Source organism: Orcinus orca, chromosome 20, assembly GCF_937001465.1.
Source record: "Orcinus orca chromosome 20, mOrcOrc1.1, whole genome shotgun sequence".
Taxonomy (NCBI): domain Eukaryota; kingdom Metazoa; phylum Chordata; class Mammalia; order Artiodactyla; family Delphinidae; genus Orcinus; species Orcinus orca.
In genome coordinates this window covers 50,238,895-50,266,706 of record NC_064578.1, presented here as the reverse complement: position 1 = coordinate 50,266,706, position 27,812 = coordinate 50,238,895, and the positions used below count along the sequence as shown (strand labels likewise).

The 27,812-nt window shown below is 53.1% G+C and overlaps 3 protein-coding genes and 1 non-coding gene across 16 annotated transcripts in view; 2 read left to right on the top strand and 2 right to left on the bottom strand.

Annotated features, from left to right (window-relative positions):
• The first annotated feature begins 860 nt into the window (after window positions 1–860).
• Window positions 861–12,260, top strand: SLC1A5 (solute carrier family 1 member 5). The gene is made up of 8 exons (XM_004271129.4): window positions 861–2,054; window positions 4,377–4,419; window positions 4,845–4,892; window positions 6,092–6,258; window positions 8,110–8,343; window positions 9,127–9,321; window positions 9,468–9,602; window positions 11,400–12,260. The coding sequence occupies exons 1-8, from the start codon at window positions 1,486–1,488 to the stop codon at window positions 11,632–11,634; spliced, it is 1,626 nt and encodes a 541-aa protein (XP_004271177.1). The 5' UTR covers window positions 861–1,485; the 3' UTR covers window positions 11,635–12,260.
• Window positions 12,050–26,896, bottom strand: FKRP (fukutin related protein). 10 transcript variants are annotated; one of them, XM_049702878.1, is made up of 4 exons: window positions 26,090–26,415; window positions 25,676–25,778; window positions 25,213–25,274; window positions 17,221–21,064 (listed from the first exon to the last, which is right to left on the bottom strand). In XM_049702878.1, exon 4 carries the CDS (start codon window positions 21,022–21,024, stop codon window positions 19,537–19,539), a length of 1,488 nt encoding a protein of 495 aa, XP_049558835.1. In that variant the 5' UTR covers window positions 21,025–21,064; window positions 25,213–25,274; window positions 25,676–25,778; window positions 26,090–26,415; the 3' UTR covers window positions 17,221–19,536. The 10 variants fall into 10 exon arrangements, 7 of the variants coding, with proteins under 7 accessions (XP_049558835.1, XP_033286550.1, XP_033286552.1 ...); XM_033430659.2 differs by having other exon boundaries at window positions 25,213–25,420; window positions 25,676–25,736; XM_033430661.2 differs by having other exon boundaries at window positions 25,676–25,736.
• LOC117201834 (U6 spliceosomal RNA) lies at window positions 14,660–14,763 on the bottom strand. The gene has a single exon (XR_004483963.1). It is a non-coding gene; the product is annotated as a U6 spliceosomal RNA (small nuclear RNA).
• The window catches only part of STRN4 (striatin 4), a 32,845-nt gene continuing 31,495 nt past the window's right edge, over window positions 26,463–27,812 (top strand). For all 4 annotated transcript variants that reach the window (XR_004483893.2, XR_001119798.3, XR_001119797.3 and 1 more), the window contains exon 1: window positions 26,463–26,819. Coding sequence is in view for 1 of the 4 variants with exons in the window: in XM_004271131.4 (XP_004271179.1) it covers window positions 26,535–26,819 (285 nt within the window). In the remaining 3 variants the exon portion in view is untranslated. The remainder of the gene's footprint in view (window positions 26,820–27,812) is intronic.

Sequence of the window (27,812 nt, the reverse complement as noted above, 5' to 3'; positions counted from 1 at the left end):
GAAGTGTTTATAGGCAAAGTGCGCTGGTATCTGCAACTTTGACATGCATCAAAAGGAGGTAAATGGGTGGATGGCTAGAGAGGTAGATGAATGGTTAGAAATTTTATATAGAAGTACCGTGAAATAATTGTAGACGCTAGGTGGTGGGTATATGGGTGTTCACTCTAAAATCCTTTAAACTTTTTTGTAGGTTTGAAAATTTTAATTAATTTTTAATAATTAAAAAAGGGGAAAATATCTGGTGAAAGCAAAAGCATTAGCACAGTCATTAAGCTGAATTATAATTTTTAATGGATGAATTGCAAATTGCGTACCTGGGGGAAGTGGATTACAGTCCTAATATAATAACTGTCATTAATTGATACGTGTGGGGCTCTGAACTGAAAACTTTTATTTTGAAAATTATTGACATTATTAAATAAATCACTCCATCTCATTTAACTCTTACACCGATCACGTAAGGGATCTGTATTTTACATTCGAGGAATTGACGAGAAGGGACAAAAGACCGGAATTTAGGGCGGAAGAGGAGTTTCAGGCTAAATTGATTTGCAGACCCGCGGATCACCTGGCACTTTCTAGAGACCCTCGCGCCAGGCACTTTTGTGGCTTAAAGGCCCCCAATCCAATACCCTCCTCCCAACGCCCCGCCCCCTTCGGACCCTCCACCCCCACCCCACCCGGACCCCGCCCCTGAATGTAACCATTGTTTTTCTGCCTTCTGTATGGGTGACTTGGCCCTACTCCAGCCAAAGCCCCGCCCTGGAGGGCCCTGAACCCGACCGAGCCAATCGGCACCGGTGGGTTTGTCCACGTTCTCTCAAGCCTCGCCCTGGGTGCTTAATCCGGGCAGCTTCCGCCAAATAGTCTCAGAGCCACGCGGCGAACCCGGGAGGTCCGGTCTCGGCTAACAGCTGATTCTTCCCGGGATCCCGGGCCGCCGTCTTCGGCACTCAGGGGACCGGATCTTCCCTCCTGGACCCAAGAGCCTGGCCCCCCTCTTCCCGGAGCTCTGTCTTCCGGCCCCCAGACTCAGGCTCCCCAGCTCTCCGTTTCCAGGACCCAGGCACCCCAGGTCCCCGCCTCCCGGATCTGCGCCACCAGGACCTAGCCTCTTGAAGACCTCTGCCGCCTGGGCGCCTTCAGCCTTCCGGAGCCAAGGACCCCAGGTCCCAGCTTGAGAAACGCCCGTATTCCTAACCCCCAGGGTAAAGAACCCCAGGTGCTCCCACCTCCCAGCTTTCACCGCCGGGCGCAAACGAAGAGCAGAGGAGCCCCAGCGCCCAGCCTAGGGAATCTCAAACACTCCAGCTTCCAAGAGACAAGGAACTTAAGCGCTGTGAACTCACAACTCCAGGGAACCCTCCAAAGTTCCAGCCTCCAGGCTCTGTTAACTTAACAAAGTTTCAAGGAACGAGAGCGTCCTGGGAAGGAGCCCCAAGCGCTCCCAGCTTCCAGGCTCTGAGGAACCCCGGGGCGTTCATCATGGTAGCCGATCCGCCTAAGGGAGACCCCAAGGAGTACGCGGCGGCGGAGCCCACCGCCAACGGTGTCTCGGCGTTGGTCCCCCTAGAGGACCTCGGCTCGGCAAAAGGCGGCTGTTGCGGCTCCGGGGACCAGGTGCGCCGCTGCCTTCGCGCCAACCTGCTGGTGCTGCTGACAGTGGTGGCAGTGGTGGCGGGCGTGGCTCTGGGGCTGGGGGTCTCAGGGGCCGGCGGCGCGCTAGCGCTGGGCCCAGCGCGCCTGGTGGCCTTTGCCTTCCCGGGCGAGCTGCTGCTGCGCCTGCTGAAGATGATTATCTTGCCGCTGGTGGTGTGCAGCCTGATCGGCGGCGCGGCCAGCCTGGACCCGAGCGCGCTCGGCCGCCTGGGCGCCTGGGCGCTGCTCTTTTTCCTGGTTACTACACTGCTAGCGTCGGCGCTCGGCGTGGGCTTGGCGCTCGCACTGCAGCCGGGCGCCGCCTTCGCCGCCATCAACAGCTCCGTCGAGGCCACGGGCTCCGTGGAAGAGGCCCCCAGCAAGGAGGTGCTCGATTCGTTCCTGGATCTTGTGAGGTCAGACCCCGCCCGCCCGGTGGAGGGGTTGGGGGAAGGGGGTGGGTGCTTCAGCCTTGTGGGGAGGGGACGCGTGTTAGGGTTGGCTGGAGTCGCCACGTGGACGGAAGGGGGGTTTTGGGTCCTCCGTGTCCGGGACATCCCCAGGGCCTCAGGAAAACAGGATGGGATAGTTGGGGGGAGCTCTGGCCCCTTGAGGGTCAGGGTACAGAGGGTGAGAACAGACTCCTGGAGGAGATTTCTAAATATGGGGGCCTGCGTACATAAGCGGGACCCCACAGGAGGGTGATAGGAGCGTGGAAGTCTTATAGAGGGAGAAGTGATGCTTGGCGGGGTTGAGGGGGACATAAGAGGGTCTCTGCTGTGAGGGGGGAGGATCCTGAGGGGAACTTGGAAGGGGATCTCTGGGTGGCCAAGGGCCCCAGGATGGGACTTCTGGATAAAGGTTTAAGTCCAGTGTCTGGATAAAAGTTCTGGGAGCCCTGGGTAAGGGACCCCTGCAGGACCTGAAGAGATCAGAATGACCCCCAACCAGGCCCTCTTCCCACGTGGTTCCCCACACCACGTGTCCCCCAGACAAAGCCAGGTCCTTTTTTCAGCCTCTTTTCTCCACCCAGTTCAGCTGGGCAGGACCCTGGCTTCCCCTTTATATGTTCCTGGTAGGTAAGTCCTGCCACCTCCACAAACTTTCCATCCCATTTCCTGCTGTCTGGTACCCGGCCGCCCTCCCCTCGCACTAGGCTGCCCAGAAAGGGGGCAGATTCTTTTCTTTTGGGCCTCTGCTCCCCTCCCCTCCAGAATGGCTCTTTCCCCCCTTTTAAGGAGGGCAGACTGCTGGATCCACACGGCCTTGCCTTTGAGGCCTGATGATTCAGTGTTGCCAGGTTGTTTGGGGACTTCCTGGAAGTGGGGGAAGGAAATGACGAGTCACGGAACAGGGTTCCCCCCAGTCTCTTGGGGCATCAGTGCAGGCCGATATTGGGGGGAGGCTTGGTGTCCAGAAATTACAGTGGGTGGGCACCTCCTGGCTGGGGGAGATTAGCTGTGTCCTGAACCCAGCCCTGGCTGGCCTGGGTGGGTACGGGCCGACCTGCAGACGGGCACACCCACTTGAAGTTTGTTTATGTGTGCAAGCGTCCCCGTTGTGCCCAAATCCACGTAACTCATTTGGCCAGCCACTCGGCGACTTAGCTGGAACATCTCAGAGCCACCCAATTTTATGAGCCACTGACACACAACTGGACACGGGCACGCAGACGCTCACCGATGCCACGGACCACACCAACATGTGGAACACTGCCTAAACACAGCTCAGGAGCACATGCACACTCACATACGTGCCTACAGGGCCACACATATCTGAACACTAACCTGCGCCCCCCCAACCGGATACCAACACCTGATAAACTAACCAACCACCACCAGCAGCTGCGCACCCACGTCTTTGGTGAGAGGGAAGATCCGAGGTTGCCGAGTGGCTCGGACTGTGGCACCAGCTGGCTGGTTTCAAATCCCGGTTTTGCCACTTCCTAACGGCAAGTTTCTTCACCTGTCAGTGCCTCGGCTTCCCTTTCTGTGAAATGGGGATAATAGTGCAGGGCCCTGAGGGTTGTCAGGAGAATTAAATGAGTTGATTTATAGAAAGCACTTAGTACAGCGCCGGTAGTCACCTTGGCTGTTAGTTTTGTCTTGCCCTGAGGTACACGGGGCCACTGTCCGACTCCCTCACATGCTCAGTGGGGTTTAATGCACGCTGCTGCACGCTTAATCACACCCAGACACCCTCACAGGAGAGTGGCTGCGTAAACACAAAGGCGCATTCACAACAACATAGTCAATCCTTGTCGCTTTCTCACCACCTCTTCCCTAACACACCCAGATCTTCCCCACAGCCTGCAACCCCCCAGGCAGCCCCCAGGGCCAGCCCTTTCCTCAGCCCTCCCAGGCCTCCAGGAGGAAGTGGCTGATGCAAGGTGTCCAGAGTATTGAGGGTGCCGAGTGTGGGATGGAGCCAGGCCCCGTAACCCTGCCCCAGCCTGCCTTGGGAAGCGGGCATTCCTCACCCTCAATCCACATTCCCTCTGGGCTAGAACACCAGCCTCCGGGGCCCCAGGATTCCAGCTGAGACTCTGCACACCCTGGAAAGATGTGCAGGCCCAGGTCCATCTCTACCTGTCTGAACCTGGCTGAGGCATGGGTGAGGACCGCATTTGGGTACAGATGGGGCCTCCAAGGTTCCCCTCACCCCAAGAGGCCAACCCAGTTCCCCTGACCTCCTCCTGTGGTATCTAATACCCCCCCCCACCATGTTTATCTCTGCAGAAATATCTTCCCCTCCAACCTGGTGTCCGCAGCCTTCCGCTCAGTGAGTCCTCTGGGGTGTCCCTCAGGGTTGGGGGGTGGGCAGGGAGGGAGACAGCCAGTTCCAGCCCCTTGGTGCCTGGAAAAACGCACGTGCCCACATATTGACAGGCCATATTGCAGGGCTCCTGGGTGATTTATGAATGAAACCCATCCACGCCCCTCATGAGAATATGGGTTCTGAGTCCCCTCTGGGTTCTAATTCTAGCTGTGTGACCCTAAGCAAGTGCCTTTACCTCTCTGAGCCTCAGTTTCCGCCTCTGGAAAATGGGGGTATGAATAGTCCTACTGCAGCAGGGTTGCTGGTGGGATGGAATGAGATCACGTTTAAGGGAAGCTTAGGGCGGGCTTTGAGCATTGTCAGTGCCAGAATGGGGTGGGGGAGCCTCGATGACAATTGATGCTGACTCTTCCCAACCCCACCTGCAGTATGCTACCTCCTATAAGGAGAGATTGTTCAACGGAACCCAGGTGAAGGTAAGAGCTGGGAAGGCGGTGGGGGGCCCTGCACCTTGGTTTTTCCATTTTGTTCTTACCCTGGCCTCGTCTGCCTTCTGGGTCTTCTTTTTTATTTATTATTTTTATTTTTGGCTGTGTTGGGTCTTCGTTGCTGCACTCTCTAGTTGTGGCGAACGGGGGCTACTCTTTGTTGCGGTGCGCGGGCTTCTCATTGTGGTGGCTTCTCTTCTTGCGGAGCACGGGCTCTAGGTGCGTGGACTTCGGTAGTTGTGGCACGCGGGCTCAGTAGTTGTGGCTCGCGGGCTCTAGAGCACAGCCTCAGTAGTTGTGGCGCACGGACTTAGTTACTCTGCAGCACATGGGATCTTCCCGGACCAGGGCTCGAACCCGTGTCCCCTGCATTGGCAGGCGATTCTGAACCACTGCGTCACCAGGGAAGTCCCCTGGGTCCTCTAACATTTGGGCACAATCTGTTTTAAACTCTCTGAAGCCCCACCCCAATTTCTGTCTTTTCTGCCTGTCTGGAATCTCCATTTTGTCCTCTCTTCTCCCTCCCCACAGCCACACTGAGGTCCAGGCTCCTCTTTTCCCCTCCCGCCCACCTTCAGCCTGGCAGCTGGAGAATTCTTTCCAAAGCACAAACCTGACCCAGCCTCTTTCCTGCCTAAAGCCCTGTCATATTCCCTAGTGCCCTCAGAAGAAAGCCTAGGCTCCTCGCCGTAGTCCCCGGGGCCCCTGTGAGGTCCTGCCCCTGCCCATCCACCCACCCAGCCTCATCTTATGACTCTGCCTGGCCCATTCTGCTCCAGCCACAGTGAATTTCTTAATGTTCTTTGAATGCCTAAGTTAGAGTCATTTCAAGGTTGTTGCATATTGTTAACTCCTTCTAGAAGAGGGAACAATACCCCTCCCCTCCCTTTACCTTGTTCACCCCCGGTCTCCGGGTCTTAGCCCCTTCCTCCAGGAAGCCCTCCCTGATTCCCCTCCTCCAAGCTTGGCAGCACAACCTTCCTTGGTTCCCATACTCCCCTGGGTTCCCCCGTCCCAGCCCTGTCCACTCTGGGTGGTCCCTGGACCTGGACTGTGAGCCTTGGGAGGATGGGGCCTGGGGAATGGTCTTGTCTCTGCTGGGTCCCAGCAGTGCGCAGGACAGGCCCTCAGTCACTGTGCAGGTTGACTGAACGGCCCCGCCCATCCCCATGTGTTCTTGCCCAAAGGTGCCCATGGGGGGTGAGGTAGAGGGTATGAACATCCTGGGCCTGGTGGTGTTTGCCATCATCTTTGGCGTGGCCCTGCGGAAGCTGGGGCCTGAGGGAGAGCTGCTCATCCGCTTCTTCAACTCCTTCAACGATGCCACCATGGTGCTGGTCTCCTGGATCATGTGGTAAGTGGTGGGAGAGGGGGCTGGTGAGGCGGGGTGGGGCAATCCTCTATCTGCTCCTTCGAACCAGACGGCCTAGATTCAAATCCAGCATCGACTATTCCCTGGCTATGTGACTTCAGGCAAGTGACTTACTCTCTCTGTGCCTCAGTTTCCTCATCTATAAGGTGAGGACAGTACTCTATGCCATGAGAGCTGATACTGATCCTGGAACCTTCTTGATCCTATTGGAAGGTGACAAAAAGACCGCCGAGCTGCGGCCGCAGCCTGGCTAATGCATCTGTTTCTGAGATTTCACTGTCATCAAATGTTTGCCTTTGGATCAATAATGGAAAATAGTGCCTGCTTTATAGGTTTATAATTAAGATGACATGAGTGACTGAGGTGTAAGTAAAGCACTTAGATAGTGTTTTAAATGTCTAGCACCTACTGAGCATTCAGTTAATGTCAGCTACGATCATCACCATTATGTATGAGCTTTTGTTAAATGGCCTCAGATAATGAGGGAAAAAAACACGTGCAGAGGCCTTCAGCTTCACCCTTGCCACCTCCCCTGTCTCATCTCCACATGGTGTCACACTGATTCTCAGGACCCATCCTGGATCAGAAGGTCAGAAATCAGGAGGTGGGTTAGGGCTGCTGCATTTTTACCAAATCTCCCCCAACCCCAGCCCTGATTCCAGGGTAGCTGACATCTAAGAAGCTGCTGTGTGGAACTAATAGAAACACTTGGTGTGTGGGTAAGAGCAGGCTCTGCAGCTGGGCAGCCTGAGTTCCTATCCCGGCGCTACTACTTCCCAGCTGTGCGCCCTACGACAAGTTACTTATCCCGCCGTGCCTCAGTTTCCCCATCTGGAAAACGGCGTTGATAGTACCAGGCACGAGTGAGTTAATACGTGTAAAGTTCTTGGGACAGTGCCTGACCTATAGCGTGCCTACAGTAAACAAGCTTAGTTAATATTTGTCAAGTACTTGTATAATTTCTGGGCACATCTCACTGGCTAGAACCTGGGCATTTGGCCAAACCTAGGTGCACAGGTGGCTGGGAAATGGTGCTTTTCTTCTGTAACTAAAGAGGAGAAGGGGTTTGGAGACAAGTAGCCATAGCGATCAGGCAATCAGGGAAGTGATGTTGGGAGCCCTCCTGGCTGGGAGACACATGCAACCCCTGGGATCTTCCCTCCAGGAGAGGGTGATGATAAATTCCAGCGGAAGCCTATAGACTTCACTTATTGTGTACAAAAAGCTTTCAGCTCATTTCCACTGGCATCTCATTTCATCCTCCCAAGATTCCTATGAGGTTGGTAGCATTATGGCCCCTGTTTTATAGACCTATTTGACTTTAATTCAATGATAGCGGCAAGAGATTCAAACTAGGAGCTCCCTTGTGGGGTTGTGGTGAAGACGCAATCCCGTTCAAGGGCTCGGCACATCATAAATGCTTCATACCTGGGACATTAAGACATGAGCCACGGTTTTATTTTTCATGGTGAGAGAGTGTATTGGTTTATGTCATATTAGCTGCTGTAACAAACAAACCCAGAATATGTAAATGATATGCACGGTGGGTGTTTCTTTCCTGGTCGTGTGTTAAGTCCAAATCTGGTGGGTGACTCTACTCCAAGTGGTTGATGGAACCCCCCCCAAACTTCTTTTATCTCCTAGTGGCGCTATGTTCAAGGGGAGAGAATGGAGGATGGCAGGGGAGGTGCCCGAACATCAGCCCACATTGCTGTGGGCGCTTCCTGACTTGGAGGGAGGCTGAGAAGTGTGGTCAGGCCATGTGCCCAGCACAATGCCTGGCCCTGGGTGGGCACATGGTCAGAGGTGGTGATCTGTCTCCTGGGTAATTAGGTATGCCCCTGTGGGCATCTTGTTCCTGGTGGCCGGCAAGATCATGGAGATGGAGGATGTGGGGATGCTCTTCGCCAGTCTCGGCAAATACATCCTGTGCTGCCTGCTTGGCCACGCCATCCACGGGCTTCTGGTGCTGCCGTTCATCTACTTCTTCTTCACCCGCAAAAACCCCTACCGGTTCCTGTGGGGCATCATGACGCCGCTGGCCACTGCCTTTGGGACCTCCTCCAGGTGTGACCTTGGGGCAGACCAGGGCAGGGTTTTTAAGCTTAAGGGGCCTGGAGCAGGCATCAGATGTCTAAAGACCCCTGAAATTTTGTCTAGGGACATGGGATCTGGGTAGAGGGAAACCCCCCCCCGCCACCATTAGGAAACTACTGCCTTGGAGATTTATTCCTTCCTTCCTGAGAACCCCTCCCCATCCCAAGGCCTGGCCTTGGGGGACTCTAGTCTTTACCCTGGATCCAATCTCTAAAAGCTCCTTCCGCCTCTCCTGAGTAGTTTGTCCATCTCTGCGGGCCCTGTCCCCTCAGGATCCAACCCTCCCTATAGCAGCATCCCCCAGAGTACAGTAATTCTTAGTCGAGGTCTGTTATTGGTAGAGATGGGGAAGGGGTGTGAGTCAGTGAGCGCTCAGACATTCTAGAATTTAGTTATGAATTTTTATGTGTATTTTAAGGAGTAGCCCTTGGTAATCTCCCAGGGGTCCAAGATTCCCTATCTTTTGGAATGCTTGCATTCTGTGGGATCCCTAGTGCCTTCTGGCTCTGAGAAGAGAAGGGCATGGCGAGCCGGGGAGGGCTAAGGGGTGTGGGTGGAGACCCCGGGTTCACGGGAAGCAGAGGTCTAGGCTGGTGGGCAGAGCTTGCGCCTGAGATGAGGTGCTGTGTGGGTGGGGCCCGGTCCAGGGGATGGTCAGGGGAGGTAGGTGGGGCGTGGCTTGAGCGGTGGGCGGGGCCCGGTCGGGCTGGCCAGGTGAGCTCGCGCCAACTCAGATCTGCGGTCCCCTCGCAGCTCCGCCACGCTGCCGCTGATGATGAAGTGCGTGGAGGAGAAGAACGGCGTGGCCAAGCACATCAGCCGCTTCATTCTGCCCATCGGTGCCACTGTCAACATGGACGGTGCCGCGCTCTTCCAGTGTGTGGCAGCAGTGTTTATTGCACAGCTCAATCAGCGATCCTTGGACTTCATGAAGATTATCACTATCCTGTGAGTGCGGGGGGGCTGCGGCTAGGACCCCCAAGGCACCTGACCCCTCCCTTGAGAATGGACATGAGCTGGGAGGAGCAGCCCCACCGCCACAGCTTCTCCCATTACCGAGCGGCCTCTCCCTGACCTCTCCTCTCCTCCCCCAGGGTCACCGCCACAGCATCCAGTGTGGGCGCCGCGGGCATCCCCGCCGGAGGTGTCCTCACTTTGGCCATCATCCTCGAGGCGGTCAGCCTGCCGGTTCACGACATCTCCTTGATCTTGGCTGTGGACTGGCTAGTGTGAGTGTGGTTCGAGGGTTCGGGGGGCTCAGGGGTACTCCTGAGAAAGGGGATGAGCAAGAGGGTCATTGAGAGCCTCTGAGCAGAAGAGAGGAAGGAAGGGGTTCTAGAAGAAAGGGAGGGGACCTTACCTTGAGTGTTCTAATCAGAGGGAAGAAAGGGATCTTTGGGGTTCCAAGAGGAACCCCAGAAAGGTAGCATGTCCCAGTGGTTAATAGAGCAGACTCTTAGACCAGGCTCCCAGAGCCACTGTTGCTAGCTCTAATGACCTTGGGCAAGTACTTAATCTCCCTGTGTCTCAGTTTCTCCATCTGTAAAATGGAGAGAATAAAAAAAAAAAAAAATGGAGAGAATAGTTCCTCCTGGAGGATTAGATGACTTAATACACGCAGCTTTCTTAGAACTACTTAGAACAGTAAGTAGAAAATGCGACGTAATTGTTAACTATCATGATTAAGCTGTTAAGAGTGTAAAAGATTAGAAGACAGTCTGGCTTCAAAAGTTAGAGAGTTACCATGTGTCTTAGCAATACCACTCCTAGGTTTAAACCCAAGAGAATTGAAAACATGTCCACAAAAACTTGTACGTGAATGTTCACAGCAGCACTGTTTTTTCTTTTAATTCAACACCTTTTTAAAAAAATTAATTTACTTATTTGGCTGAGTCAGGTCTCCGTTGTGGCAGGCGGGCTCCCTAATGGTGCATGGGTTCTAGAGCACAGGCTCAGTAGTTGCGGCACATGGGCTTAGTCGCCCCGACGCATGTGGGATCTTAGTTCCCCGACCAGGCATCGAACCTGCGTCCGCTGCATTGGAAGGCAGAGTCTTAACCACTGGACCACCAGGGAAGTCCTCATAGCAGCACTATTCATAATAGTGAACAGGTAGAAACAACCCAAATACCTATCAATTGATGAATGGGTAAACAAAGTGTCATATGTCCACACGATGGAATATTATTCAGCAAGAAAATGGAATGAAGCAGTGACACAAACGTACATGCTGCGACATATGACCCTTGAAAATATTATGCTCAGTGAAAGAGGTCAGACAAAAAGGACCACATTGTATATGATTCCATTGATATGAACTGTTCAGAACAGGCAAATCTATAGACAGAAAGTAGATTAGTGGTTGCCTAGAGCTGGGGGATGGGAGGAGAGGGGGGATAACTGCTTAATGGGTACGAGGGTTTCTTTCTGGAGTGATGAAAACATTCTGGAATTAAATAGTGATGATTGTTGCACTACCCTGAATAAACTAAAAACCACTGGGTTGTATTCTTTTAAAGGGTGAATCTTACGGTATGTGAATTGTATCTCAGTTCTTTTAAATGGGAGGAGAAGGACCTGAGGGAGAACTTAGTATTTCAGAAGAAGAAAGAGGCATTGATGGGTCCTCTGGGGCCCCAAGGAAAGGGAGGCATGATTTTTTGAGGTTCCAGAAGGAACAAATCTTGTATTTGATTGGAAGAAGGATCTTTGGGGATCCAGGGAGGATGGAGGAGATCTTTGGGGTCCTAAGGCAGAGAAAGCCTGACGGGACACTTGGGATGGTAGGGGAAGGAAGGTGGGTAGGAGGCTTCTGGGGTTCTAGAGGAAAAGATCTTTAAGGTTCTAGAGGAAGGGATATTTGGGATCCTGGGAGGATGGAGGGATGAGCTCCTAAGAGGAGTAGAACAGGGTTCTGTGAAGGAGGGCATGATGGGGACTTGAAGGTAACAGGCAGGGAGAGGGGAGAGAGTTGGGCCCTGACCCTTCCCCTCCCACTCACTTCCCCCTCACTGTTCCCCCTTCAGCGACCGGTCCTGTACTGTCCTCAACGTGGAAGGTGACGCCTTTGGGGCAGGACTCCTCCAAAATTACGTGGATCGCACAGAGTCCCGCAGTTCAGTGCCTGAGCTGATCCATGTGAAGAGTGAGGCGCCCTTGGCTGCACTGCCGGACCACACCGAGGAAGGGAACCCTCTCCTCAAACGCTGTCCAGGACCTGCTGGGGACGCTGACACCTGTGAGAAGGAATCAGTCATGTAAATCCCAGTAGGGACCCTCCCTGCCCCAGTCGGGGGGTGGGGTGCTTTGGACATTGGAATCATGCGGCATGGATGAACGGACAAACAGGGCCTCTTGGAGAGTCCCACCCACACACTCGGGGAGCCACAGGCCTCAGCTTCCCTCCCTGCCATGAGATCTGGGAGGCCTCACTGCTGGGGTATATGCGTTTGCTTGTGTGTGTGTGACTGTCTGTCCCCAAATCTCCCCAGTCGTCAACTCCTGTCCTCACCCAAGGCTAGGAAACAGCAAGATGGAGAAATAGCGGCCTCCACACCCCATCCTGGGAGCCTGCATGGCCTCGTGTCTCAGGGCACAGGGCACCATGGGAAATTCTTCCCTCTTCGAGCAGAAGGATGTTCTGACAGGTTGCTGGCTCCTTTGATGGTTATTTTGGTGGCTGTAGCTCTAGCTGTGTGTGTGTGTGTGTGTGTGTGTGTGTGTGTTTTCTGTGACTCTCCACGGTACAATCCCACCCTGTCCCCAGGCCCTCTGCTCCCTTCACAGTAACAGAAACACTCCCGGGAACCCTGAGGGGAGACTGAGGACACACACTGCTGTTACTCCAGAGGATGCTTTTCAGCAATAAAATTGTCAAGTGTATCTAATCAGATGTTTTCAAGAGTTTGACTAAAAGTGCTAGCCACACAGAAAACAACAACAAAATGATAAATTGGACTTCATTGAAATAAAATATCCGTTCATCAAAAAACACGCAGCCAAAAAATAAAGAAATATATATACACACACAGCACTGTTGGAAACCACAGTGAGATACCACTACACACACTTATTGGCATGACAACAAACAAAAGCAATACCAAGTGCTGATGAGAATGTGGAACTGGACAGAGCCTATGCATTGCTGGTGGGAATGCAAAATGGTCCAGTCACTTTGGAAAATCACTGGGCACTTTAGGGCTTCCCTGGTGGCACAGTGGTTAAGAGTCCGCCTGCCGATGCAGGGGACATGGGTTCGTGCCCCGGCCCGGGAAGATCCCACATGCCGCGGAGCGGCCGGGCCCGTGAGCCATGGCCGCTGAGCCTGCGCGTCCGGAGCCTGTACTCCGCAGCGGGAGAGGCCACAGCAGTGAGAGGCCCGCATACCGCAAAAAAAACCCCCCAAAACTGGGCACTTTAATATCAAAGTGTATTTTAAAATATCTACTTACCATGGGGCTCATGAGTCCTGCTCCTGGGGATTTACCCAAGAGAAATGAAAGCTATTCACACTAAAGCTGGTACACAAATGTTATAGCTGCTCTCTGTAATTGCCAAAATTTAGAAACACATCAATTGGATTAGCTGGTACAATCATCATTCGATGGAAGCCTGCTGGGCAAAAAAAGTGTTGATATACTCAACACGATGCATCTCACAGATTAACATTTTGAGTGAAAGGAACCAGAAATAGTACATGCCTTATAATTCCATTTATAAATGAAGGTCTAGAACAGGCTAAACTGGTCTATGGTGAGAGAAATCGGAACAGTGGTGACCTACGAGGATCTATATATAGATCAGGAGAGGGCACAAGGGAACTTTCTATGACACAGCAAATGTCCTATATCTTGATAGGACGGATGCTTACACAGGTGTAAACGTTTGGAAAAATAAACTAACCAGTACACTTAAGATGTGTGCAGTATGTACCCTAGGTACGTTAGCTTCCAGTTAAAAATTTTGTCCCACCTGTGGTAAATTCATTTCCAACTATAACCACCTCCATGGGAATGCAGTTACCCCTTGATAACTCTCACTATCCTAATAGTCCCAATAATGACTCGCGCTTTTTTTTTTTTTAAACCCCCAATTTGCTGTTTGAATCAAAAACCTGTTCTGCAACTGTTTTCAGTTCTATCTGAGTCCTGGACGACACCAGTTAAGACTCACCTGTTCTAACAGGATCCTGTCTTGTGCATTGTTGAAGCATGTTACTCGTGACCGATATTCTCTCCCCCTTCCTAGGTCCCTATGTAGACTTCTGCCAGGTGCCTGGAGGTACCACCAATTATAGATGTTACAGCTTTAGCACCTTTTTTGGGTTTATGTAGTTACTTCTCCTGATCATTGCTGTGTGGCAGGGAAATATCATTCATATCTGATTCTGTGCAAAATTGTGTATTGCACACAAACGGAGCCACTGATGAGTTCATTAAGTGTTGAATAAATTAAGTAATTGTTTTCAATGATTTCTATTATGCCAGAAACCTTAGTGGGTTGTTACAGAAGTGTTTAATAAGAGTGTTAAATGATATTTGGGGAAATCGGTTGGGGTTTTTGGATGGAGCTAGGAGTGCATTATTTTCCTCACTTGAAATAGCTGTTTACTGCCCAATTTTCTATTTCATGCTTTTGGGAGAATGGATGAAATTTAGATGATGAGGGATGCCTATTTAAAGAGATACACACCTACACATGTAATATTTTGCATGTACCATCTATGTAGAAAATATATGTACATAAAACTGGGCCATGTTCCACCAAACAGTACTTACCCATTTTTAAATTTCCTTAAAAATTTTTTTAATTAAAAAATTTTCTTTTATTTTGGCCACACTGTGCGGCTTGCAGGATCTTAGTTCCTCCACCAGGGATTGAACCCGGGCCATGGCAGTGAAAGCGCAGAGTCCCAACCACTGGACCACCAGGGAATTCCCACTTACCAAATTTTTTCTATTCCATTTTTAAAAATTGAAGTATAGTTGATTTACAATGTTGTGTTAATTTCTCATATACAGCAGAGTGATTCAGTTACACACACACACATATATATACATTTTTTTCATATTCTTTTCTATTATGGTTTATCACAGGATATTGAACATAGTTCCCCATGCTATACAGTAGGACCTTGTTTATCCATTCTGTATATACCAGTTTGCATCCGCTAATCCCAAACTCCCACCCATCTCTCCCACACCCCCTGCCCCCTTGGTAACCACAAGTCTGTTCTCTATGTTTGTGAGTGTGCTTCGTAGATAGGTTCATTTGTGTCATATTTTAGAAAGATATGGAACACTTCGCGAATTTGCGTGTCATCCCTGTGCAGGGGCCAAGCTAATCTCTGTATCATTCCAGTGTTAGTGTATGTGCAGTCAAAGCAAGCACTCTATTCCATTTTTTAAAGTGCTGAGCACGTGCCATTAGTTTGCCTAAAATGCTGATCCAGGTCATATAGAAAGACTGGAGCCATGTCAAGCCTCCTCGGTATTGATAGGGTCTCAGGTGACTCCCAGACCCTGTCCCCACTAGGACGTGCACTCCAGGAGGAAGCCACCTTTGTCCTGCTCGCGGCTGCATGTCCAGAGCACAGCAGAGGTCCTGGCACATAGTAGGTACTCAATATTTGCAGAAGGAATGAATTGGGCTCCAGCTACAGAGCCTCCTCGCTACAAGAGGCTGTTGCCCTGGTGCAGACCCCGCTTCTGCTACCTACCAGCTATGTGACTTTGGGCAAGCACTGCCAGGTGTCACCATCTGGTGATGATGGCTCTGTTACGCCTCACCCAAAGGCCGCTGATGAAGGTTACATAAGAGCAGAAGAAAAAGCCCTGGAGAGCCACTCTCTGGAGCCCAGCCTCCATCTCCCCACCCTCTCTCCCCTGCCCCACCCACTCCTATTATTGGGACACCCCTGTTGCTTTTTCCCAAGAGGCTGGCGTGGGAGGAAGGGCTCGGGCTGGCCTTGGATTGGGCTTGGGCCCGGGTTCAAGCTCAGAGTGACGGTCTGGCGGGCAGGCAGTGTCATGACTCAGCTCTGTCTTCTAGTGACAGATCAGTGTTTCTAGGCCATTTGGCCCCTCTCCGCCATCTGCTTTTTGGGGGTCAACCTTATTGAGGTACAATTTACACACAATAAATTGCATCCCTCAAAGCACACAACGGGATGGGTTTTGACAGATACATACACGCTTGAACATCCACCACTACAATCAAAACACGCAGCATTCCTACCTGCCCCCAAACTTCCTCGTGCTCCTTTGTTGTCTTTCCCTCCGTCCCCTCCCAGGCCCAGGCCACAGCTGATCTGCTTTTGGTCCCTAAGGATTCGTTTGGACGCTTCTAGAATTTCACATTGGTGGAATCATATGGTATATGCCTTTTTGCATTGGCTTCTTTGACTCAGCATAATGCTTTTGAGGGTTAGTCATATTTTTACACATATCAGTAGTTCATTCCTCCCCCCCGTGGCCCCCCCAACCCGTCTTAATCACTGAGTATTCCATTGTCTGGTTGTACAGTTTGTCTCATGTGTTCATGGACATTGGGTAGTTTCCAGTTTGAGTTAACGTGCATAAAGGCACGTTTGTAAACATGTCTTTGAGTACCATTCACTGTTCAGAGCAAATATTTTGTAATGTCCAGGGGCGATACCCGGAAGATTTGTTACTTGGTAAATGCGTTGGCTCATCCCACAGTCCCTGGGACCCCCTTTCCTCCCACCGTGCCTAGTGTTAACCCCTGGGCTGCTGGGTCAGGAGGAGACCCAGGGGGTCCCCAGGGAGAGCCAGGAGGGTAACAGTAGGGGACTCTTGGCAGTGACCATTTACCAATGGATTCATAACCCACAATTTAATGCTTCTGTGTTTAAGTTCACAGATGATATAACCCATGGGCACGTGATATTAAAAATGATTCCAATAAACAACAAGGTCCTACTGTACAGCACAGAGAACTAGATTCAATATCCTATGATAAACTGTAATGGAAAAGAATATAAAAGAAAAGAATGTATATATATATATATAACTGAATCACTTTGCTGTACAGCAGTAATTAACAAAACATTGCAAATCCACCATATTTCAATAAAAAATAAAAATAAATAAAAATAAAATAAAAGCAAATACTTCACACACACACACAAAATGATCCCATTGCCCCAACTGTAAGAAAAAGGAGAAATAAAAGGATAGGAATTTAAAATATACATTTCAATATGCAAATGTGCGGAGCCACCTGCCTAGAACCCGAGGAGGGAGACAAACATTTACACCGGAAACATAGGCAGCTCCTAACGCAGCTGTAAACATGCGGTTTAGGTGTTGAATTACCAAGAACCAGGTGGAACATGGTTTTCTGATATTGTTGACAATCCTTGGCCAGGTTTCAAACAAAACACAAGCTTCCCTCATCTTACGTGGTAGTTGCACTTCCTGGAAAAGTCAGAACCTATGAAAATCATCTAAAAAGACTTTGTGTTTGCCTAAGGAGAGTTAGGTTCTAGGCTCAGATCGTTCTTAACCAGGTTTTTCCAAGTAAGGCTAAAATTTCGTTAGTTTGCACTAGTATGGATGGGCTGGTTGTTAAAGTATTGAAATACTTCTGGCTGGTGAATAGTATGAGTGAGTGAGAAAGTGTAAAATTCAATAATACATATTGCGATAAATTAGTTCAAGTTAGTTGTTGTGATGGGTTTTCTGTCATCCCATTACTTAGTTGGTAATAAACATATTGAATAGACAAAACTATTAGACAATATTTTAAGGGCTAGAAAAGTTTCAGACGTAATTGCTGTTAGTTCAGGAACAGCAAAGAGAGGAGAAAAACACCAAAACACTGCAGTTGCTGCTAAGAGAAATGCTTTATCTATTGAGATCTCAAGTCCTAAGGATTCTCAATTTAATGGGAAGTTGCTAAAAGCATTTGATGCGGTTCCCTTATCAAACCACAGCTAAGACAAGGTTATTTTAAATATACATATGTACATATATGACATGTTATTTTATGTATATACGTATATACAGCTGTGCCAATCAAGAAATCACACCAACAAGTTCTAAAGGAAACAAAACCATTACAATAATTTATGAGTGATTTGAGCTTCAACTTACGTTCTTGGCAACACCTTAAAGAAATATGTATATATAGATAGCTAATATTGATTATTTTGAGAATTAAAAAATATTTTAAGATGTGATGCAGATATTGATTTATGTATTTATATTACCATGCCAGTTGCAAAATATTTTGAACATCACCGCCTTTCATGAATGCCCAATGGGACATTTTAAAATAGTACGTGACAAGGGACCCTGCTTCATTGTGTGGAGGTGCCCTGCATATATTATAAGACATCTCCATCCCTGGGCCGTGCCTTCCAACAGCCAAGAGCACGGTCCGATCACAGCAATAACCCAAATCATCCCCATATGTTTCCAGAATGCTCCCTGGGAACCCAACAGACTGCGAGCCGTTGGCAGGTTCAGTGGTTAAAAACAGAGGCTGCGTTGTAAGTCAGGCTTCGTATGTCTGAGCCTCAGGGGTCTGGGCCAAATCGGCATTTATCTTCTCTTGCTGGTGTGCGAAGCCCCCTCCTCCAAGGGCTTCACGCTTCTGCAATATCACCAATCCCCGCCACCCATTCAATGGAGCAGTGACTTGCCTAAGGTCACAAAGAAAGTAAGTAGCCAAGCCAGGAGCCACACCCAGCCCTGACTCCCGACCCCTTTACCACCCAAGTGCCTCACAGCACCCCTGTGGGGCGAGGGTCACCATTAGCCCTGTTTCCCAGGTGCAAAGCCAAGGTGAAGAGAGTCAGAGTCACGGGTGGCCCAAGTTCCAGTGGGATATGGATTTGAAGCACTTGGATTTGAACCCAGGCCTCTCCCACTTCAGAGCCTGTGGTCTCAAAGCCAGGTGCATACACCCAAGGGGTGTGCGGGACAAGTCACTGGGATGAGGCTGGTAATCAAAACCCTCTCTATTTATTTTTAATTTTAAAATGGAATAATTTAAGCCTTATTACTAATATACAGAATGCTAGTAGTACCTGGATATAAGTTATAAATAAATCTACCTATTGGAGGTACATGCCCAAATGGTATTTCCTCTTAGGTGCACGATCACAAGAGGAAGGCTGCTGTCGCTTTACCTGCTAAGCCGTGTGGCTTCCCAAAGCCCCCCTTGGGTACTATCACCAGAGAGGGGCATAGCAGGCAACGGCAATGCAGGCTACAGCCGGACAGCCTGGGTTCAAGGCCCCTCACTGACACTTCCCAAGCTGTCTGACTTCGGACAAGTGGCTTTACCATTCTGGCCTGTTTCCTCATCTGTGAAATCAAAATAACAGCAGCTCTCACCTCAGAGGGGCAAGGTGAGGGATAAGCCAGTTACTCCGTGTGAAATACTGAGAACGATGCCTGACACACACTAAGTGCTCAGTAAATGTGAGCTATGATTATTGTTTACCCCACCTTGCGAGTGGCTAACAGGTGCAGAGAGCTAAAATAATGAGGTAACAGTTAAATGGAGGGGGCCGGGATCCAGAACCCGGTTCTTAACCACAGCCACACCTCAGAGCCTGTTTGCTTCTCTGCAAGATGGGGTTACGAGCAGCATGCACCTCACAGCGCTCTCCCAGGAGGGAAGGAGGTCGTTTTCAGAAAGAAGGGGATTTAGTCATCCTGTCCTGCCAGGCACAGGAGGCTAGAGGGAAGACCAAAGGCTCAAGAGACGTGAACGCCGTGGAACAGAGGTCCCGGGCTTACATTCGCCTTGGCCCCAAGGTAGGAAAAGGGCGCCCTCTAGTGGCAGAAGCAACTCCAACGGCCAAGTGTCCTGGGGCTCTGTGTGCTAGACCCTGAAGGCACACACTGAATCCTGGAGGAAACCGAGGCGCAGAGAAATTGGGACACAGCAGTCTCGCCCCAGAACCTACACTCTTTCTCCCTCTCTTTCCAAAACTCTGCCCCAGCCCTGGAGCCCCGGTTCTGGAAATTTGGGGCAGGGCACGCCTTTGAGGTCCCGGGCTGTGCTGGGCCCAGCAAGGTGGCTTGGCGTCCCTGGCTTGCCCACCAAACGCCAGCAGCACCAAGACAAAGGACAATGAATGCCCTGTGCCTGAATGTGCTCCTGACTCCAAGATCAGGCGCTGGAGCTTCAGCTGCTTCCCGCCAAACTCAGGAGTGCTGGGTTGGGGTATTCGGGGTTCTCGATGACCCCGGGGCCGAACTTGAGCTCCAGGAAGCGGCGGTAGTTGTTAGGTGCCTGCGCCACGAAGCCGGCAAAGGGCAGGGGCACGAGAGGCTGCAGGAAGTGTTCGGGGAACTCGACATCCTGCCGGTGGTCCAGCCACGTGTCCTTCGTCATGACCCCGTTTCGAGGGTAGAAGGGCCACAGGTCCACGTGCAGGTGGTTGCTCTCGCTGTACTGCACGCGGAAGAAGTCGCCCTCCACAGCCTTCTCCCACACGAAGCCGCGCTCATCCACCACCGAGCCCGCCTCGGCACCCCGCAGCTGCTCGCAGTTGCCCACGTCCTCCAGGTAGATGCCCAGGTCCACGTCGTAGTCCCACGGGATAATGTCCCCGTGGCGGGCCGCCCCCAGCAGCGAGCCACCCTCCAGCCAGTAGCGCACGCCGGCCGCCTCCAGCACGCCCACCACGTAGCGGGCCGTCTCGCGCAGCGCACGCAGGCAGCACGGGGGTGTCCAGCGCTCCTCGTACAGGTAGGCCGGCGTGTCGCCCACCACTGTCCCGAAGCAGCGCGGGGTCTCCTTGTTGCATCCGAACCACTCGAGCCGCCCGCCCTCCCAGCTCACCAGGCGGATGCCCAGCGCCCGCAGCAGCGCCGCCCGCCGCGCCCGCCCCTCGCGCTCCGCCTTCCAGCGCGCGTGGGCCGTGGTCAGCGGGGGCTGGCGCGCCCTGGCGAAGGGCAGGTCCAGCAGCTGCACCGTCCAGCCGCGGAGGGCGGTCTGCAGGAAGAGGCTGGTGCCCACGGGCCGGGCCAGGGGCGCCGAGAGGTTGAAGAGGTCGCGGGCGCGTAGGAGAACCACGGCGTCCCCGTCCAGGGCGTCGCAGCGGGGTGCGGAGGGTGCCGGGCCGTAGCGCGCCGTCCACTCCCGCAGGCTGACGTTCAGGGCCAGGCACCGGGCAGGGTTGGCCGAAGCAACGGGAGCGGCCACCAGGCGTGCGCCTCCCGCTCGCAGCACCTCAGCCATGCGCTTCAGCTGGCCCGGTGCCTCGGCCCTCGCCCCGTCAGGCACCAGGGCCACGTACTCGGTGGCCACGTAGGTCTCAGGGCGCGAGGCTGCAGCGGGCCGGTCCAGGGCGGGCTGGAGCAGCGCCAGGCGAACGCTGGGGATGCGGGGCAGGGCGAGAGGCGGGTAGGGGAGCGTGTCGGCTGCCACCACCACCGGCTGGGCTGGGTCCTGCTGCAGGAAGGAGTCCACCAGCTCTGGCACCGCGTTGTCAAAGGCCTCGAACTCCCGCACCAAGATGGTGACCCGGGGGCCGGAGGCAGATCCACGGCGGGAGCCCCTGGCCGGGGAGTACCTGGGCTGGTGCTGCAGCCACGAGACATAGAACAGGACCAAGAGGTTGAGGGTGATGGCGGCTGCCAGAGCAGCCTGGCAGCGGGTGAGCCGCATGGGGCTGAAGTCAGGCCCTTAGCTGGGCTTCCCGGGTATCCTGGGGAGCGGGGATGAAAGGGGAGACTGGAGCTGGTTGTCAGAAACCCCCCCACCCATCCTCAGCCTTGTCTTCCTGTCCCAGCCTTTTCCTTATTTGGTTTCACTTCCGACATTTCCTCCTCCAGGAAGCCCTCCCTGATGCCAGGCTGGGTCATGCAAACCCCTCTGGGCTCCTTCAGACCCCTGGGTTCCCCGACTCTAGCCTACCACTCTAATTCATTAGTGAGTAGGGCCCAGTCTGTGTGAGGGCAGGTCCTGAGCCTGTCTTGGTCACTGGTGGGTCCCCAAGGCTACTCAGCACAGAGCCAGGTACACATTAGATGCTCAGGAAGTTTTTAACCAATGAATCACCTTACCTTCTTCCTTGTTCAGTCTCACCCTTTTATTCATTGTCAACTTCTCATTCAGATTCGGGTTCAGTTATAAATGCCCAGACCCCATTCATTCCCTGCTCTCACCCCTGATCTCTTCTTCCCTTCCCCGCACCACCCCCCGCCCCCCCCCCCCCCCCCCCCGGCCCCGGGGTCAGAGCCTTGGCCACCAAGCCCCTCCCCTGCTGCCTCCTTCTCACTTCCTCAAATCCTCTGCCATCTGGCCATCTCTTTCCTGATGGTCAGCCAGATGTTTTTGGTTTTGCAAGGAAAGCTAGAAATGTTTTCTTAAATCATAGAATTATTCCAGTTTGTAATGTTGGCCACTAATTAATTTTTTTTTAATGGAATGGGTCAAACTCATACAAACAGGAAGTAGATGGTGGTTGCCAGGGGCTGTGAGGAGGCAGAAACGGGGAGTTGTTGTTTAATGGGTATAGAGTTCCAGTTTTGCAAGATGAAAAAGTTCTGGAGATTGTTTGCACAATAATATGAATATACTTAACACTACCGAACTATACACTTGAAAACTGTTAAGATGACAAATTTTTTTATGTGTATTTTATCACAAGTAAAAAATCTTTTTTTTTTTTTTTTTTTGAAGTACAGTGGGCTGCATCCACAGAGGCTGTGCTCCCTCCATAGGGCACCTCCACCTCTATTCATGGGCCACATTCCTAAGCAACCCCCAGGTGGCGCTGTCTCCATGTCCCCATCACAACTTGAAGATGTGGCTGGTCTCCAGCACAGAAGGAATAACTAACTCTCTCTTCTGAGCAGATACTAAAGTTTCCCCATGAAGGATCTTCATAGGTTCTGCCCCTCCCGGAGAGGGGGACGTCAGAGACCCCGCTAATCTTCCTACCTCCTAAATACTTCTGACCCCCCTCCTCCCCATTCCCACAGCTCTCCCTTCAACCCTGGTTCACCCAGAACCCCACCCAGCCTCCCACGGTCTCCTAAGTCCCCTCCTCGTGGCAGCCAGAGGGGTCTGCATAAAGCACAAATCTGACCTCTCCCTCTCTCGCTCAGAATCTGCCATGGCTCCCTAGTGCCCTGGGGAGAAAGTCTAAGTTTCTTACAAAGTCCCACCAGGCCTCGTATGACCTGGCCCTTGCCTGCCACCATTCCAGCCCCATCTCCTGCCATGCATCCTCGAACTCTGTGCCTAAGCCATCTTGGACTTTTCTTCAAACAGATCTTATTTCTAAACCTTTGTATATCCTGTTCCTCCTGCCTAGAAGAGTCTCCTCTCGATCACCCCTTCTCCCCATGCCTCTTTTCTCCTGGAGAACTCACTTATGCTCAGGCTTTAGCTCAGATGGCCCCTCCTCCAGGAAGCCCTCCCTGAACCACAGTCTGAGTCAGAAGTCCCCTCTGGGCTCCCGGAACCCCTGGGCTGCCTGTTCTGGTTTGGCACTGTCTGGGGATGGCTCTGTCTGCCCCACTAGACTGTGAGGCCCAGGAGGGTAGAGCCAGGACTGTCTCAATCACCACTGTGTTCCTCCCACACGACTGGGCACTGAAAATACACTTGGTGAAAAGATGATGACTGGGGGCAGGGGTTTTGTGTGTCTGTAAAGCCCACTCAGGTCCCCAGGGCCAAATTCTGCACTGTGGCCATGCACCTGGGGCCCTGCCCTGGTCTCCCTGTCTCCTCTCTCTCTCTCTCCCTCCAGAAATGCCCTCTCATCCCTCTTCACCCATCCCAGGCCTGCTTGCCCTTCTCTGACCCAACTCAGATGGCACTTAAGAGTCTGAGTTGCACTTTCGGAGTGACTTGTTATTCTTCAGAACCTTGGAACTGCCTTCTGGACCTGCGATCAATCCCTCCTTCCTTCCATCGTTCCACGTTGTGGAACTCCTACAACATACCACGCACTGTCCTAGGCCCCGGGGAAACAGCCGTGGACACACAACACACAGAGAAAGACAATACCACTGAGCTTAGGCAATTCACGTTCCTGTGGGGGGGAGGAACCATGGGGACCACAGAATCTTCGGGGTCTTAAAAATCTTAGAATTTTAGCACTCAGGTACACAGAAACAGAGAAGAGACCTTTAGATGGTTTCAGAGTCTTCTAACAATTCTAAAGAGACCTTCCTCCTGCTTCGGCCTTGTCTCCTATGGTCTGTGCCCCACTCAGAGCCCAGAAGGATCCTGTTCAATCTTCAGTTAGATTCTGTCCTGCGTCTGCTCAAGCCTTCTGTGGCTCGAGACTCACTCAAAGGAAAAGCCAAAGTCTTCGCTGGGACCCACAAGGCTCCACACGATCCCCCCACCCTCTCCCACTTGTCCGCTCAGCTGCAGCCACGCGGGCCACCAAACACCATTCTCCAAATACACCCAGGAGACCCCAGCTGTGGCACTGGCTGTCCCCTCTGCCTGGATGCTCTCCCCCAGGTAGCAGCTGCATGCCTTTTCCCCTGGCTTTCAGGTCTTTGCTCAAATATCACCTATCCAGTGATCCCTTCCTTTGGCCACCCTACTTAAAAATGCCTCTCCCTATCACCCACATACTTCCTATGTCCCATCCCTGGGCTACTTTCCTCCCCTAGTAGTTCTCATGTAGATTTTACTTATCTTGTCTCTTGTTTTGTCTGTTTTGTTCCCTGCTGTACACCCAGAACATGGCTCGGTACCTGGCACACAGCAGGTGCTCAATAAATGTGTGCGGAATGAATGACTGACTCCTGTTATTCAGACGGGGAACCTGCGGCGCAGAGAGAGGAAGGCCAAGGGAGCGGAACCCAGGTCTCCGCCCCCGGAACCTGGTTCTCAGCACGCGCTATCTGGCTGACTCTGGGCCAGGAGGTGCCCAAAAGGACAGAGGACAGAAGCCAGTTTCTCAGAGACCAGCAGGTATGACAGCCAGCTGAGGAGGTGAGGGAACCAGAGTAGAGAGAGAGAGGAATCACCTAGTACCCTGACAAGGTCAGTCTTGGCTTCCCCAGCTGTAAGGACTCAAAACTCCTTCACTGGGGCAAAGTGGATGAAACGATGGTTTTGAAGGATCATAATAATATCAACAATTCTAGCTGCTCTTGATGTGCCAGTTCCTGTTCTAAGCTTTTTACCGATCTTAACTTGTTTAATCTTCACATTATGATCACATTTAAAGATGAGGAAACTGAGGCACAGACAGGTGCAGTCACTTGCCCAAGGTCACACAGTTGGGAAGTGGTGGACCTGGGATTTGACCGGGAAGCTGGCTCCAGTGTTGTGATTTTAGCCAATAAACTCTGCTGTCTCTTTTGGGTCCACAAAGACAGTCCAACTTTCAACCCATCTTCAGTGAGATAACCCCTTTCCCTTGCCCTCACTTGACAGGTGCTTTCAAAGCTGAATATGAACATTAATTAATTAATTCAACTCATTAACTCAACAAACATATTTATTGAGTGCCCTCTGTGTTCTGGGGACACGGGGTGAACCAGGCAGTGGTTGGGCAGGCCCTCCAGAGGTAGGAAGACAGACAAAATCCCTGCAAACAACTTACAGATAGAGCAGGAAACCATCAGGGAGCGTGAGAGAGAAAAGGTGGTCAGGGGAGGAGAGGACAGTTAAGCTGAGACTTTGTCTCTCCATTGCCCACAAAACAAGGTAAGTGGATCCACATTCACTTCAGGCTAGACTTCACCTGGCCTGAGCCTCAGTTGCTGCATCTGTAGAATGGGAATGTGATGGATAGAGAAAATGAGTGATGTGTGGAAAAACCTTTGGGGACAAGGGCAGTTCCCACGTGAGTGCAGGTGACACTGAGGGGCTTCTTACCTCCTAGGTTGCAGGCTGAGGGAGCTCCAGGCGGGCAGTTCCAGCCCAGCTCAGCTGCACTGCTGAGGGAAGGAGAAACCAGAAAACCCCAAATCAGCCAATTTCACACAATAGAGCACAATTTCATTTTACCTAAAAAAGTGGCAACGAGAAGGTCAAGGAATCGTTTCTCTTGAAATCTCATAAGCTCAGGGACCACCTGAAGCATCTGTGAAGGAAAGGAGTGAAGGGAAGGATGTCATAGCAACCTATAACCATCCCTTCTTTCATAAATGTGTCCAGAAAGGTAAGGTTAGAAGTGACAGAAGGTGTTACCATGACAACCCCTTTCCTAGACACACTCCATCCTGAGAGACAATCCTAAAATGTCCTGTACCTTGGTGGGCCTGGTTCCTAGGGTCACTGGAAGGGGGACTGCCCCCATTACCATAGTAACCAGGACTTGGCTTTGCTTTTTTCTTACCTCCCTGGGGATGGTCCGGGCCTTGTAACCATAGCAACTACTCCTCAGCAGAGCATCTCCTCTAAATAAAAACACCTGGTTGGTTTGGTCCACAGACCTCTCACTGATGGGAAAGGGGGAGATGGATGGTTACCATGGTAATGCCAATTGGGTGGCTGGGCGGAGGGATTGGGAAAGAGATGTTTCCCTCAGCAGTGTCCTTGGGGCTGGGGTCCTTTCTACCTGAGTGCTAGGTGAGGTTGCCATAGTAACCAATGAGGGTAGGGGTATGAGGACCACCAGGGACTTGGGTTACCTTAGCAACCTCTTCCTGGTGCAGGGCCAGGACAGGTTTGGAGCTCCATAACCACAAAGGTGGAGGGGAGGGGAGGCTAAGGGTGTTCCCGACTGGGAAGAGTTACCATGACAACCGACCTGGGCCAGGAATCAGGATGGGGCCATTGCTGAAACCACCGTTGGTGGTCGCTCTGTCTCTGAAAGAGTGACAGTGATTGTCGAGGAGAATGGTGTTTGGGTATGGAGAGGACTAGAGTCTTTCTTTGGGGTGAAGCATGAGGAGGGGGGCAGAAAGCGGCCCCTCCTTAAGTCCCGCGCTTCCCAAAGGCAACCCTCGCGCCGGGCCTGGGTCGCATTTGCCCTCCTTCGGGCGCGCGCCCCGCCCCGCCCCGCCCCGCCCCGCCCCGCCCCTTCCCCCCCACGCGCGCGCCTTCGGGGTCGACCCGGGTGGGCGAGGCGCGCGTCCGACTTCGTTCCCGTCACCGGCCCCCGCGGCCCCCACCAAGCGCGCGCGCGAGACTGTTGGCGCGGCCGCGCAGGCGCGCGAGGCACAGCGGGCGCGCGGGCCGGCCCCGGGGCCTCCATGATGGAGGAGCGAGCGGCCGCCGCGGTCGCCGCCGCCGCCGCCTCCTCCTGCCGCCCGCTCGGCTCCGGCGCGGGCCCCGGCCCGACGGGGGCGGCCCCGGTTTCTGCCCCCGCCCCCGGTCCCGGCCCGGCTGCTAAGGGAGGCGGCGGTGGAGGGAGTCCCGGCCCCACGGCGGGACCGGAGCCCCTGAGCCTGCCCGGGATCCTACACTTTATCCAGCACGAGTGGGCGCGCTTCGAAGCGGAGAAGGCCCGCTGGGAGGCCGAGCGCGCCGAGTTGCAGGTGAGTACCGCCCCGGGACCCCCGACCCCCCGCCCGGCCCGGCCCGGCCCGGCCTCACCCGCCGCCGCCGCCGCCGCCGCCATCTTGGAGCAATGGCCGCCGGGACGGCCGGGGGGGCGGGTAGGGGACCGCGACCGGCCCCGAGACGGAGTGAGGGGCCGTCCGAGGGGGATCCTAAGGGCACCCGGGCAGGTGGAGGCGGGAGGGGGGCCCAGGGCCGGGAGGGCCCGACCGCGGCCGCCGAGAGAAGGGGCGCAGGGGAGCAGAACTGGCTGTAAGTGGGAGTGGGAGTGAACGGACCGGCAGAAGGGTTCCTGAGAGAGTGGCCTCGGGGCCCCGAGGGGACCCCAAGAGAACTCAGCAAAGGGTGATGAGAGAGGATGGAGGAGTCTTGTATGCGAGTGAGCAAAAAGCTCCAAGGGTGCCGAGGGACTCCCACTCCGTCCCCGACCAGGTGCGCGTTGGAGGTGGAGCCCGCTGGGCCCCGGGTGGGAGAGAGGGGGAGTCGGGGGAACTTGGGATCCGTTGGGGGCGAGAGCGGGTCGGGGCGGGTAACCCGGGTGAGTCGGAAGAGGAAGTCAGGGAGCTCGGGACGGGTGTGTTTCGGAGCGTTTGGACAGGAGGGACTGAAAGACGGCTGTGTTGAGGACTCGGGGGATGAGAGCAAGGTGTCGGGGGGGCGTCCCTGATGAAGATGTGTGCCCTCCCCTCTGAGGAGGAAACTTTGGGGAGCCCTGGCAGGCGTGGCTTCGGAGGGCACGGGAGGGGGTCCCTGGGTCGGAAGCACGGACGGGGCCAGGACGTGCCCCAAGAACCTGTGTTGGAAGAGCCTGAGAGCCGAAACTCTTTGGGGGTGTGGAGGAGTGGGGACCCCCGCCCTGAGATGGGAAGTGTGTAGGAAGTCGGATGGAGAACCCCGAACTGGAGTGGGGGAAGGTCAAACATGTCCAGCTGTGGAGATGGGAGGCGGGATGGAGAATGTGAGGAGGAATC